The sequence below is a fragment of the Armigeres subalbatus genome, chromosome 3 (assembly GCF_024139115.2).
Source record: "Armigeres subalbatus isolate Guangzhou_Male chromosome 3, GZ_Asu_2, whole genome shotgun sequence".
Lineage (NCBI taxonomy): Eukaryota > Metazoa > Arthropoda > Insecta > Diptera > Culicidae > Armigeres > Armigeres subalbatus.
Genome location: NC_085141.1, coordinates 73465323 through 73480298, shown reverse-complemented (window position 1 = coordinate 73480298; position 14976 = coordinate 73465323). Strand labels below are relative to the sequence as shown.

The 14976-nt window shown below is 38.8% G+C and overlaps 1 protein-coding gene across 1 annotated transcript in view; it reads right to left on the bottom strand.

Moving 5' to 3' along the window:
* Positions 1–6875: 6875 nt before the first annotated feature.
* LOC134220206 (uncharacterized) overlaps positions 6876–14976 on the bottom strand; it is a 45604-nt gene continuing 37503 nt past the window's right edge. Inside the window, exons 3-6 of the mRNA XM_062699192.1 lie at positions 8136–8266; positions 7708–7841; positions 7494–7643; positions 6876–7420 (exon numbers count right to left, since the gene is read on the bottom strand). Coding sequence (XP_062555176.1) covers positions 7269–7420; positions 7494–7643; positions 7708–7841; positions 8136–8266 — 567 coding nt within the window. The 3' untranslated portion in view covers positions 6876–7268. The remainder of the gene's footprint in view (positions 7421–7493; positions 7644–7707; positions 7842–8135; positions 8267–14976) is intronic.

Sequence of the window (14976 nt, the reverse complement as noted above, 5' to 3'; positions counted from 1 at the left end):
TTCAACTGTCAATATCTTCGGCTACAGTAGCTCTTTTCCAACTCTTTAAAAAGTTTCTGAAAGCTTGTTTCATGGACTTGCGAAGAACAGGTTAGTTATGGGAAAATAGGTAGTGAAACATCCGAAAATGACCCGAAAATTTTTTTTTTTCATACAAAAAGTTCCATACAAAAAAAGTTTCTCAAAGTTTCACTTAGCGACTACCACTACGACTTTCTTTGGACCTCCCAGAAGGCAATCAAACAAATTCCAGCTGCTTATGGCTGCAAATCCGCGATTCCGATCACTTTTTCGAAAAAAAGTCATTAATTTTGAAACATTAAATGTAATTATTCTCATAATACACGGCAGACTGTGATGGGCTGGATACAAATCCCATGCGTATGACAAAAGAGCATCAAGAACAGTTAAAATAGAGATAGTAGATAACACGAAAAGTGTCGTAGGCTTCGTGGTAGGCCGTGTACACGATAGCTTATGCAACTATATGATACTCCATTTGGCGTAGGCTCACCAAGAGGAGGCAACTCATTATCTATCAAGTATCAAGCAAATAAATATGAAAAAAAAAAAACAATATACTCTTGAGGGTTACGAAAATACTATAGGCTTCATTTGAAATTATTTCATAAAAAGTAAAATTTTGATATTAATCAAAATCCAATATGTGAATACAAGAAGCAAAAATGTCTGTACCTAAGGACATCTTTCGATAATTATTGGTATGTACCTAGGTGAAATAAATAAACAGAACATTTATGAATGTCTATCTGAGTGCATAGTGAGCTGTGATTGCGAAGGCAAATCGTGTGAAGTGTTTGTACTTATTATTTGGTGAATCATGAATTATAAGCAACTCATTGAAGTATTTAGAGCTCACGAGGGACGTCAGGTAGATCGCGTTGAAAAAGCTTTAGAATATATCTGCCAAAGCTTCGCTGTGGATAAACAAAAAAAGAGTCAACTCCATACAAAATTGAAAAATCTGCATTTGAAATTTGAAAAAAAAATGGCAGGCCGCATCCCGGTCCAAAACTTACTTTGACTCATATAATGAGGAATGGCTTGACACAGAATTTGAATTAGAAGAATTTTATCATGCTGAGCCAGAGCCAGTGGCTTCAACATCTCGTGGAAGGCCTTCAAAACTTTTGAGGATTTAAGTGAGCGTACGGAGCGCAGAAGAATTAATGACGAGCTAATGGATCCAAGAGAGGATACCATAGAAAAAGCGCTACTGGGAGCAAGAAGAAATGCCTACAACAGAAGTGATACGAGTATGGTGGAAGTGATAGGCCATATTTTAAAAAACCGAGATCACGCTTCCAGAATGTACACTACTCTAAGTGATTCTCATGGAATGATGTCCGACGAAGAAACTTTTGAATATTTTCTCGATTATGATATGAGTAAATATGTGTACGAACAAACACATAAAAAAAATCCTGCAAGATTTCCTACTTACAAAGTGATACAAAAAATGAAAGCGATATGTTCTCCTCCGCTGGATTCCATCGAAAAAACGGCAACAAAAATACAGGTAATGAAAGATAGATCATCTCCCTTGAAATGGAATAATATATGTATTCATATTTTTCTTTTAGGTTAGAATACAATCGCTAATGCAACATACTGTAGAACGAATAGTGAAATCATTGAAACACGAAATCAATCAATACAACAGATACAACAATACAACAATTACAATACAATAGATTCGAGTACAGAAAAATATACCATAGCAGATATTTTAATCGATCTTGAAGAAATAAATGATGATTTTGTTGAGGATGTTCATGTACATAATGAATAAATAAATGTTGTTGCAGTATACTTATATATCTTGAAGCTTTTATTGCATGGAGTTCGTTTAGCTTTAATAGAGCTTTATATTTTATTCCCTTTACTTGTTTTACGGGTTAAGAGCCTGAACCAATCTGAAAAATCCTACAAAGACAACCTGTTACGTATGTAGATGCAATGGCCTGTATTTGACGGAGTCCTTGTGCAACTTAGAACATCTGTACAACTCAATTCACATAAAAACAGTATACAATTTTCTAGTTTGAACTCTACAGGTCTGCGCTGCAATAAAATACACATCTATAGACTGCTGTGTACATGAGACATTCGTAGATAAAAGGGATATATTCCATAGAGATCAAAGGTCTGTATTCCAGGGAGTTTGGAGACCTTAGAAGTAATAACGACCTGCAAAACAAGTATTTCACATCTTTTAGACAATAATCTACGATATAAGTGTGAAATATTGCAGAAATGAAATGAAAATATTTTCGGCCACCTACTTGTATGGAGCCGCCCCATAGTGCGATGCTGTTTTTAAGAAAACTTATGCCTAAATTTGATGAATAATACACTGACTTCCAAATCGTTCATGTCAAGACCCGCGTCAAATAGTGTCATTAATAAACATATTTGCACATACAGGGGTTAGACAAAAAAGTTGAGATAGGTAATATTATTTCGAAATTATTTTGATAAAACAAGGACCGTCAGAAGCGGACAATATTCTAGTATACTGTCCTCATGCAAAATCTAATATTGGTCCTTGGCCACCGGAGATGTTCCGGGTTTTCCGAGGGCATGTTCAAGGGTATGTTTTTTCACTGCTTGTCATTTTATGTGACGTTTACTTTCATCATGTTTTATGCTTTCTCCAGAAACTAGAGCTAATATGCCGACCGGGACGTTTCCGGGAACATGATGAAATGATAAAAGATCAGAATAATGCAAATATGAGTATCTAACTTCATAGCTTTGCGAAACGATGATTAGAAAAAGATTTGTAGAAAGACAGTGTCCACTGCCTCCTTTATAGCAGATTTTAGGGCTTTCTAGGAAGGGCAGGTTTTTGCACCATCTGGAACCATGCATATATGGGCATGGGCGTAGCCAGGATTTCGAGAAGGGGGGGGGGCAACTTTTTATGTCTTCTAAATCGTAGTTTTATAGTAGTTTTATAAAACACATGAATATTAACACATGAAACCAAATCCAAACCAAATCGAAACAATAATGATTAAAACAATAATGGACTTAAAAATGCGTGATTTATTGCTCATCAGATATTTTTAAATAAAGTGAGAAAAATATTAACGAACTTAGCATACAGAAAGAATATAAAATCGGCTATAACAATTATTATAAAAATCCTGCATTCTTCCATAAGTTTAAGAAAACTAGAACCATACATCTGAATTTCTAAACAAATCCTCTCTGGAATAATATTTGATATAAAATAGGCAAAAAAATCAATATGCAAGCTTTCTCCAGGAATTCCTTCGACAATTGCTCCTGGCATTCTATCCAAAATTCTATCAGGGATTCTTTAGGAATGCCTCCAGCAACTTCTTCGACAGTGTCTTCAGGAATTCCACTATAAATTTTGCCGGGAATTGATCTGAAAATTCCACCAAGAAAATCTTCACGAACTTTTTTATAAGTTCTGCAGAATTCCCTGCAATAATTCAAATAATTTCGTGCTGCTAATTTTTAAGAATAAGAATATTCCGTGGAAATTCCGCAGAATTGCCAGTAAACATTCCTGAGAATTTCACGAAAAATCTTCGAATTTCTTGTGTAAATTCCATAAAATTTTCCGTGAATTGTTTCGAATAATTTCTTGGGAAAATTTCAAAGAATTTCTCCAGGAATTCCACCGGAAATTTATACAGAAATCATACCGAAAATGAAATCAACAATGGAATTTTCGGAGAAATTCCTAGATTAATTCGCAATGAAATCCTGAAAGAATTCCGGTGGAAACTTCAAGATTTCCACTGGGAGATCCTCCAGGAGTTTCTCCGAAAAATCCTCCTGGAATTCTTCCAGGAGTTCCACCGGCATTTCCACCAAGAATTTCTCTAGGATTTCCTTCGAGAATTATTCCGGTAGATCTTTGGGCAGCTCCTCTGAAAAATCTTCCGAGAATTTCGGCAGAATTGGTATTTACTTAGGTTTCTTCAGGAATTTATATAGATTTTCCACCAGAAGCTCCTCCGAGAATTTCTCTGCGAGCTCCTCAGGGAATTTTCAGCTACAAACCCCAACAAAGGTTTCAGCTAGACGAGATTTGTCTATAAGATGAATTCTCTTGTTTCCGAGAATGCTTCTGGTAGTTTCCCCGGGGTTCCTTTGAAAATTCTCCCGGGAGTTTCTTCAGAAATTCTTCCAGAAAATTCCTTCGAGAGTTCCTCCGGGAATTCCACCACCAGCAATTCATCCGGGAGTTTCTCCGGAAATTCCTCCGGGAGTTCCACCAGAAGCTATTCTAGGAAATTATCCAGGCTTTTTTCAGGAAATCATTTAGGCTTTCTTCAGAAATTAAGCTGGAAATTCCTCTCAAAGTTCTTCCGATAGTTTCTCTGGGAGCTCATCCGGGAGGTCCTCTAGGAATTCTTCTATTTTTTTAATCTTTATTAACGTGATTTTTTCGTGTAATGAAGTTCATCTCCGGGTGTTTCTCTGAAAAGGAACTTCCGGAAGAATTTCCGGAGGAAATACTTGAGGAACTCTCGTAAGAATTCTAGGATGAACACCCAAAGGCACTTCCGTAAGAATTCCAGAAGGAACTCCTGGAAGAATTCTTAAAAGAACCTCCCGGAGGAATTCCCGTAAGAACTCCCAGATAAATTCTCCGAGGAACTTCTGGAGGAATTTGTAGATGTATGCTTAAAGAAATGCTAAATGAATTCCTGGAAGAAAGCCTGATTGAATTCCCGAAGGAACTACTGGTGGGACTTCAGAGGAACATCCGGTGGAATACCCTAGAGGAAGAGAAAAAATATTCCTGAAGGAACTTCCGAAATCCCATTTCCCGTGAAATTCCTGCCAAATATCGTCCAGGAATTCCCTTTGAAATTCCTGGAGGTATTACCGGAGAATTTCTTGGAAAAACTCCTGGAAGTCCTGGAGGAATTTCCACATGGAAGTCCTGAAAAAATTTCTTAGATAAATTCCTAAAGGAATTTCCGAAAAAATATCTGAAGGAATTCCCAGAAAAATACCAGGAGGAATTAATGCAGAAATTCTCAGATGAAATCCTGAAAGTATTCCCAGATGAATTGCTGAAGAAAATCCCTGCGGATTGTTCCGAAGAAATTTCTGGAAGAACTCTTGGCAGATATCCGAGTAAATTCCGAGTAAAGTCCGGAAGGAATTCTAGTACACTTCCGCGGAAAATCTCCCGGAGAAATTCCTGAAGGAATTCCTGGAGAAGTACCTGAAGAAACTCCCGAAAAAATACCTGTAAGAATTTCTGGGGAAATACTTGGACGAATTCCAGGAGAAATTCATGAAGATATTTCTAGAGGATTTCTTGAAGGATATTCTGAAGTAATTGCGAAAAGAATTCCAGATTGGATGATTTCGCTATTGAATGTTTGGAGGTATTCCCGTAAAATTTCCTGGAAGTAATCCCGGAGGAATTAAAGGAAGAGTTCCGAGAGGAATGCCCGGAGAAGTTCCTAGAAGAATTTCGGAAGGAATTTCTTATAGCTTTATGGATTTTCTTTCAGCCTTGGCAGTCTGTAAAAACAGCAAAAACGAGTTTGCCTTTACATCCGACGGTTTCGGTTTTATATTAAACCTTTTTCAAGGAATAGAGGCTCGCTTTTTTGTTGAAACACGGACATGTTCCATATACGTTCGTCTGATTAATCAAAATGGCGCCCACCCCGGTGCTGCTGTGTCGATAATTTTGGTGTCACTGTAATCGCCACTGAACTGTAATTTTATCTCGATTTTTGCTATCGGTATTTTTATGTTTTTGTTGTATCGCCTACACTTTCTTCTCGACACCTATGTTACGCCTTGCCATTGCAATGGGCAAAATTCGCAAAAAATCCAAATTTTTCATGATTGGTGACTTCAATGCCAAACACATTTGGATGAAGTGAGATCTAGTACTAGAAAATTTAAAAGTATGAAAGCCCCGGGTGATGATGGTATTTTCTACATACATACTTATCACAAAACTTCCTGAGAGCTCTTTATCCTTTTTGGTTAATTTATTTAACAAATGTTTTCAATTGGCATACTTTCCAGATAAATGGAAAAAGGCCAAAGCTGTTCCAATTTTGAAGCCGGACAAAAATCCAGCTGAGGCTTCTAGTTATCCCCCAATCAGTTTGCTTTCTTCAATAAGCAAACTGTTTGAAAAAGATTATTTTAAATAGAATGATGTTTCATATTAATGACAATTCTATTTTTGCTGATGAGAAATTTAGTTTTCGCCATGGGCATTCAACCAATCATAAGTTATTAAAAGTTGCGAATTTAATTCGGCTCAAAAAATCTGAAGGAAATTCGATTGAAGTTTCTTTTCTTGACATAGAGAAAGCATTTGACAGTGTTTGGCATGATGGTTTGATTGTAAAATTGATGAATTATTAGTTTATTAGATTCATCACATTTTAATCGCCAAAATCGAAAATTGGCCTTTTGGTAGTTATTGGCCACTCCTTTATATGGGGCTGTCCTATTGTGCATTGCAACAAATGTCCAACCAAATAATTTCCAATTTTAGTCAAAAATCGTTGCAATCTTCTATTGCCATGATTAGCTTCTTGTACCCTTAGTATAAATTAGGTAACGTTTAGATTAAGTTGAAAACATTGTAATTCCTACGTGGTTCAATTCAACCAGAGGAAAAATCCTAAATGCCAGAGGCAATTGAAAAGTATTGAAAATAACTAGAAATGTAACATAGCAAATAAGGATGATAGTGTTAAGAAAACACGGAACACCTAGTCTAAGAGATGAATGCATGTATTAGATAATTATCAAATAAAATTTGAAAAAATATATATTGTGTTCATAGGATGTGTGATACAGTAAGCGCCAATAACATCACGTCTGTAGAAAATCAAACATTTTTTATTTGACCATACCTTATATTATTTAATAATTTGTACAATGAGAAACAATAATTTGCAACTTTTCCTTCTCATAAACCAGCACAGCTGATTTGCCTACTCAATCATTCCTAATTCTACAATCGGAAATATTATCTAGCTTATAGAACAACAAATTTTCACATAGGTACCGTTCATGGTCACCTTCGCTCCGAACAAAATTTGACAAAGGTTGAAGGGGGCAAGATTGTTCAAAGTTCGTTTAGGAAGGTGCAGTATCTCGTTCCGAAATATGCAATTACACAATTACTAAGAAGAATGTAGGTAATAGTTGGTTGGTGTAGCTGACTGAAATCATATCACATCTTCCTTCATCGTCTGTGGAAGTGATTTCTAGTCGACGATAAAGTAGTTCAGAGGAACGTTGTCCAGCAGTTGGTTCGAGATGCCGGTGAATTCGGCTGACAGTTTCTTTTGCAGCTGTGGTTGCAGTGCCTTCAACACCTCACCGCCGTTTTCCTTCAGGAACAGATTGGTGGCTTCAGCTAGAGACATTTTTCAAAGGTATTGAATATTAGTACAGACATAAAATGAAAGGAAATATATGTCAAGATATACTTAGAATTCGATTATTGTTGAAGATCTTTGACACGCTCAGTCGTGGCTTCTTAATGGCCAGGTTCAGATCCAGACTTTCTACGCGCATATGAGTGCCTGATGGCTTCTCACTGAATGTCACTCGACCACGTACATCAGCGGTAACGCCCTCTGAAATAGAAATAAATCGGTAAACTTATGACTGTAAAGCCGCAAGATCAGTTGGGTTCCCCACCGAAGACGGCATCGAAATCTCCGGAACCGCTAGCCGGAATGATAATGAGCACTCCGCTGGACGTGTATTTGGCGTGGATCAGCAACTTGGGGATGGTAAGTCTGGCTTCGAAAGGTTTGTTGTCTTCACTCAATCTATGAAATTTCAGGTACAAGATAATAAAGATTATGAATGGGAAAGGCATTGTTTGAAAATTCAATGTACTAATGCACGGCATGTATGATAGAAGATTTTATTTTTAAATGGGGTTGTATGGTTTGAATCCCACTGAAAGATAGTGATTCTTAACTAATCTTTCACATGTTATGGAAATACACATCGAGCTTTCAAACATTGCATTGCTTAGAATGTTCACACTAGGAGACTAATAGTCGTAAATAACATGTATTTGAGATGGTATGAACATCAGTTTTGAAAATGGAACTCACTTGAGGGCCTTCACGGTGAAATTGCTGGCACCGTACACCTGCATGTTTTTCAAATTAATCCTGTAGCCTTGTGGTCCTCCCGTCAACTGCAGCGATAGTGAATCCATGACGAATGGCTCTACCGAGGGCATCTGTAAAAAGGGAAGCGGTACAAAGATGTGAGCATGTGTGTGTCTGCAAATCAACAAATGGTATGTACATATTTCCACAGAAAGTAAACAGCCCTGCAAAAGCCTAAAGCTTTGAATAGCACTTTTCTATGATCAATAAAGGGGTCACGCTGAAAGCCATTTTAGCCGGCGGCGTGAATCGGCGTGGAGTTTTTTTTACGTCCGTTTCTTGAAGATTTGAAGAAGCTTTTTTTCAGGATGTTTTCAAGACTTCATCGCAAGAATCTTCTGAATTTCTTCTCCGGGAAATTCTCTAAGCTTTTCCAAAATATTCATTTGAAAATTATTTTCCATGAGTACTGCTTTGGAATTTTGAGAATTCTTTGAAATTTCCAAGGAAGCACTTTGGAATTTCTAAGGAAAATTATTTCAAGTTTCCACAGGGAAATATTCGGAAAATCAATGGAAAGTTTCTGTCAAGTGTTCTTCGAAATTTACACAGAAAATTCCTCAAATTTTCCGTGTGAGATTGGTCAAAATGTGGACATTAACATAAAAATTGGATTTCAACTGCCGTTGAAATTGGTCGAAATTTTCATAGGAAATTCATTGGAATTTACATGAGATTTTTTTAATTTTCTATGGAAAAATCTTCGGAAACGGTTTTACAACGGATAACAGTTAGGCCAAAAATTCTATTTGACCAAAGCGACATACTGGCGAATTGGCAATTTGGCCGAAAAAACACTCTTCGCTAACTCGTCGTTTGGCTGAAACGGTCGTTTGTCCGAATAGGTTACAAGGCCGAAAATGACGTTCGGTCGAAATGGTTGTTTGACAGAAAGGGCCATTTGGTCGAAAATGTTATTTGGCCATTTGTTGATTACTGAACTATGGTCAAAAATATCCACCGATTTGGCCAAACAACATTTCCGGCTAAATGGGTTTTTTGACAAACGACTATTTCGACAAAACAGCTTTTGGCCAAACGACTTTTGGGGCCAAATGGCCAGTCGGCCGAACGACATTTTCGACCGTATGTCAATTCAGCTAAATAAAATTTTCGGCCGAATGAGTGTTGGCCTAATGACATATTCGGTCAAATACCTTTCGGCCTTGTGTCTATCGGCTAAATTGCCCTATCTGTCGTTTGGTCGAAAGTCAAGAATAACAGGTTAGGCCAATAGTCATCTAGCCAAATTCCATTAGGCCGAATTAAACATTTGTCCGGAACGGCATTAGGTCGAAATAGTTTGACCGAGAATAACATTTGGCGGAGAGCGACAAACAGCCGAAAGGCTTATTCGGCCGAATTGGTAATTTGACCAACAAGTTGTTCGCCCTAACAGTTTGTTTGGCTGAAATTGTAATTTGGACGAAAATTTCGTTTGGTAGAAAAGGTCGTTTGACAAAAGAGTCATTTGGCTCTGCAAAACAAACATTGCAGACAAACGGCTTTTTCTGCCAAATAACCTATTCAGCTAAACGGCTTTTTTGACAAGGTAACCAATTTAGCCGAGCGACACTTGCCAGATGACCAGATTGCCAAAAGAGGGGGGGGGGCTTACCCCCTCCTTGAAAAAAAATAGCCCCCCACCTAGGATTTGAAAAGTAATCAGGGGCCATCCACAAAGTACGTCACGCTCCTAGGGGGGAGGGTGGGTTCCGAGCAGCGTGACGACTCATACAAAAATTTTGGAGTTTTAATACAAAAAGTGTGACGAAGGGGGGAGGGGGGGTTGGAAATCGCCAATTTTTGCGTGACGTACTTTATGGATCTTCCCTCAGCAGTGATATAAATTTTCAACATATAGCACAATGAATTACTGAAAAAGATTGAAGACATATTCAGCCTATCATAATGCAATTAGTGGAATACAAATGAGCTTTTTTTCCATTTTAGAGAGAGATCTCTGTGTGGCAGTGAAATTGCACTTGTTGATAATTATGAAAAGGCAATATCTAATTGATTTGAAATCATCAAAGTAAACTTGATCGTTAAGGGATATCTGTGGGAGATACCCTTCATAATTCATGGAGGATTTGTTCCAGAATCTCTCGTTAATTTGCTTCGGAATTTCTCCGGAGTCATTCGAAGATCTGTTTCGAAATTGTTCGGAGATTCGCTTCGAAATTCTTTGAAGATTTGTTTCAGAATATTTCAACGATTTGCTTCAGAATTTCTTGAATATTTATTTTGGAGTCTCTCGACGTTTTGACTAGTGATCCCTGAATCATCCCTCTGACGGAATTCCTGGAGGATTCTATTCGGAATCCCTAGAAGATTCTCATTGGAATCCCTGAAAAATTTCTGTCGGATTCACTAGAACATTCCCGTTCAAATTACTGGAATATTCCTGGAAGTCGAAATTCCTAGATGGTGGAGGATACGGATAAGGAAGGTGGTTTGACTTGCTCATATGCCATCGCGTGCGGAAGGATTTGCTATCGACGAGTACTGTCTCCAAATTTCTAGAATGACACCAGCATTTAGTCGAATAGGATTTTTATTGCACAGTTCTGTTTTCTCATTGCGTCCGTCTCGTCGCAACCAACTTGGCTGCCTCGGAGAGAACAAAGCAGAGAAAGGCACTGCTGCTGTACCGTCGACCAATAACAGCTGAATTGATGGATGCCCCCACCAAGGGTAGTACACTCAATTAATGATGGCCAGTGGAGATATATCAGCTTCCACACTGATATTCTTCCCTCCCCCTTCATACGGGAGCTTGGCAGAAGGAAGGTCGTGTGATATGTGCCATCACAAATATTGCCCTCCGCTCGCTTTCAAATCGACTTCTATAAAAACATTCTTCATGCCTGCCGTATCCTAACGGAACTATCAATTCTATACTTTCGCCTCTAATTCTATCATGAACATGTACGTCCAAGTTTGGAAGATGATATTAGCATTTCCATATCATGGTCAATTTGTTAATTCCATCGTAAAGCGTCGGGATTTTTTTAGAATTATTTTCTGCCGAACCCTAAGTATGGAATTGATACTTTGACCCACACGGCGCGGCAAAAATTGGTTTTATAAAAATGACATCGCTGCAGTTTGCGATTCCATGCTCAGGGTTCGGCAGAAAATTATTCTGAAAAAATCCCATCTCTTTATAAAGGAATTTATGAATTTACCATTTTTACGGATGTTCCGGATCTTCCAAGGGACCACTCAATGACCAGAATGGTCCGTATGTGGGTCAAAGCATCAATTTCATGCTCAGGGTTCGGCAGAAAATGGTTCTAAAAAACCCCCATCGCTTTACGATGGAATTTACGAATTGACCATTTTTACGGTGTTCCGGATCTTCCAGGGGACCACTCAATGGCCAGAATGGTCCGTATGTGGGTCAAAGCATCAATTTCATGCTCAGGGTTAGGAAGAAAATGGTTCTAAAAAACACCCATCGCTTTACGATGGAATTTACGAATTGACCATTTTTACGGTGTTCCGGATCTTCCAGGGGACCACTCAATGGCCAGAATGGTCCGTATGTGGGTCAAAGCATCGATTCCATGCTCAGAGTTTGGTAGAAAATGATTCTAAAAAAATCCCATCGCTTTACGATGGAATTTACGAATTGACCATTTTTACGGATATTCCGGATCTTCCAGGGTACCACCCAGTGGCCTCTGCATACACACACTTCTCTGAAACCACACTCACACAGATGCGCATACATAGACACTGCGATTCACACCAACATGCACGCATACAAACACCCACAGACACAAAAGTCCCCATTGTAAGGCGGTTGGGTACCCTGGTACCCCGTCACCCATCTACGGTGGGAAAAATCGTCACTCACATAAGGGTTTGAGGTGGGAAAACGTTCGAGAATTTTTGAAAATAAAAGCTCAAACTATAGAAAATATATGAAGGGGCTATAGTCCCCCCTGGGCATTGGGGCTTGTTACACCAATGAGGAAAAATCTACGGAAATTTCAATAGACGCCCTAATTTTAACGGAAAATTCTGCGGACTTCTTTAATTTTGAATCGGCGTGGAAAATTATAGATCAACGGCGTGACGAATTTCAAACGGCAACGCGCCGATGCAAAAATGCCGGCGGCGGCGTGGTGCGGCGGCGCACACCTCTACTCCTGGGATTTGCGGACGATATCGATATTATCGTGATTGATCGCCGTGCCGTGGAAGAGCCTTTTGTACCTTCGAAGAAGGAGACAGCGAGGATTGGACTCACGATCAATACTAGCAAAACGAAGTACATGGTCGCTGGCAACCAACGTGGGTTCATTAGTGGTGGTAGTAGTGAAATGGTGCTAGATGGTTAAAAATTGAAGTGGTAGGCGAATTTGTATATCTTGGAATATTAGTGACATGCGATAATGATGTTACACTCGAGGTGAAAAGACATATTGGAGCTGCTAATAGGGCTTATTACGGATTTCGCAACCAGCTTAAGTCCCGTAGTCTGCAAACGAAGACAAAATTCGTGCTGTATACTACTACTGATTCTTCCGGTGGCTTTATACGGCCATGAAACATGGACGTTGATGGAAGCTGATCGGACAGCTTTCGGAGTGTCTGAGCGTAAGGTGCTGCGGACAATACTTGGCGGTAAACAGAAGAACGGTATCTGGCGGCGTCCCATGAATCACGAGTTGTACCAGGTGTATAAAGGACTGGATATTGTTAAGCTTATACAACACGGCCGACTACGGTGGGCTGAACACGTTTTTTGTATGCCGGAAGTACATCAAGTGAAGATCATATTGAGTTGAGCACCCGGAAGAGGTCGCAGGCTTCGTGGAAGGCCACGTACACGATGGCTTTTTGCAGTTGAAGAGGACCTGAGGGCGCTCAAGGTTCATGGCGACTGGAAGCGATTGGCCCAGGATCAAGTTCAGTGGAGAAGGATACTCAATTCGGCGTAGGTTCATCGAAGAGCTATAGCCCATCAAGTATCAAGGAAGTAAGTAGCTGTGAAATGGAAGCAATTTAAAAAATATTCACAAAGCCATATGGAAATTATCAAATCTCTTGACATAGAATCAAGGCAATTTTAACCCCGAAGCGCAATAATGACAAGCTGCCAAAAAAAATAGTATGGATAGTATGATAGTACGATTCTTTAATCACCGTGAAAGAGGTTATTAGTGTACATACTAGTTAGGTAATCATTTTTTTTTCGAATAAATCGATGCCTTCTTCATTGTGTTCTCATTCTCATGAACAGTCTGTAGGACACATAACTAAATTGTCCAAAAAGGTCTCTTATATTTTATAGGTATGTGTTGTCCTTGTAGCATTAAGACATTTAAAGGCGTTGAAACAGTGGCCCATTCTCACCTCCATTGGGCTCATTGTCTCCCCCAAAAACAGGAGCAGTCTAATTAGCCTTCAAAATGTTACTTGTTTTAAATGAATTTTTACCAAAAATATTAACATTGCCTCAACTCGTCGACCTCTTTCAAACAATACAACATTGCTGTTAAAGGGAAGCAAATACGAAATCTCATGCTTATCATTATAACGGGGTAATTACATTGATCGATTTATGTTCTCGATGTTTTCTAGGATGTTTTCGGGTGTTAACATTCATGACTCCCTTGGCATTTACCACACAAGATAAGGGCACAGAAAAGCTTTCTATTAATAACTGAAGAAATGCTAATAGAATACTAAGATGAAAAGCAGGGCAAGTTCCAGTTGGAATGTAGAGGCATCAAAGAAGAAGAAGGAATGATGAAGAATAATTGCGCAATCAGGAGTCTATTTCAGTTTATGACCGAATGGAACAATCGATGAAGAAAATCGTTTGATGCAATTACGCCATTAAGATACTAAGCCCGAGAAGTAATTCCATTTCGTATGACGGCGTGTAATCATAAAATACTGCTCTACCCAATAGTTAAATAATTCGGTGATATAAAGATCTGGAAGATTGCGAAGAACGTTGCTTTCAGGGACAACTCGAAACCCCGTACAATCCATTTAGAAAAATAATACTAATGTATAGAATAAAACCATTAACCTTGTCACGATCGATTATACCAATTAGAGCGTAAGCTTCCTCATTCGATGAACCTCCGCCGAGGAAGTCGAAATCAAGCCTTGCGTATATTGCAAAGACGTTCGGTAGTAAAGTTATGATTTCCAGCCCAACCGTCTAATCATTCTAAAGAAAATTGACGGTGTGTGTGATAGTCATAGATAGCACCGGAAGTTTCGATGGTAAAACACACTTGCATGGTGCTCGAAATCTAGGCCCGCAAGTTACTCATGTTAGGCAGCGTGACGTCATGGACGAGTATCGCGTCGCGACCAGACCGACATACGAGACCGCGCGGTCAGCGAAACACTCCAATTAGCTTCATTACTATGCTCGTTGCTACCGGTATTAATTGACTATTCAAAGCATCCACAATGAGTAACAAGCCGGTTAACCGGTAAGCGATGGGTGCATCGAAAAATTCCGATCGGCACAATTATGAGAATATATAAACCAGACTCCGTTTTCCAAACCCTCTTTCTTTGGAAATGCTTCTATATTTTTAATCAACCATATTTGCTTGCCATTTTTTCCGTGACAAGGCAATTCTACATGACAGCACTGCTGCAATTAGCAATACTATACTATTATATACACCCAAAAACAAATCTTACAATAATTATTTTATATAAACTTGAGATGTACAATATTTCAAGGTTTTAACACAAAAATCCTGATTAATCCACCTAGCGGTGCCGGTGATGGTGC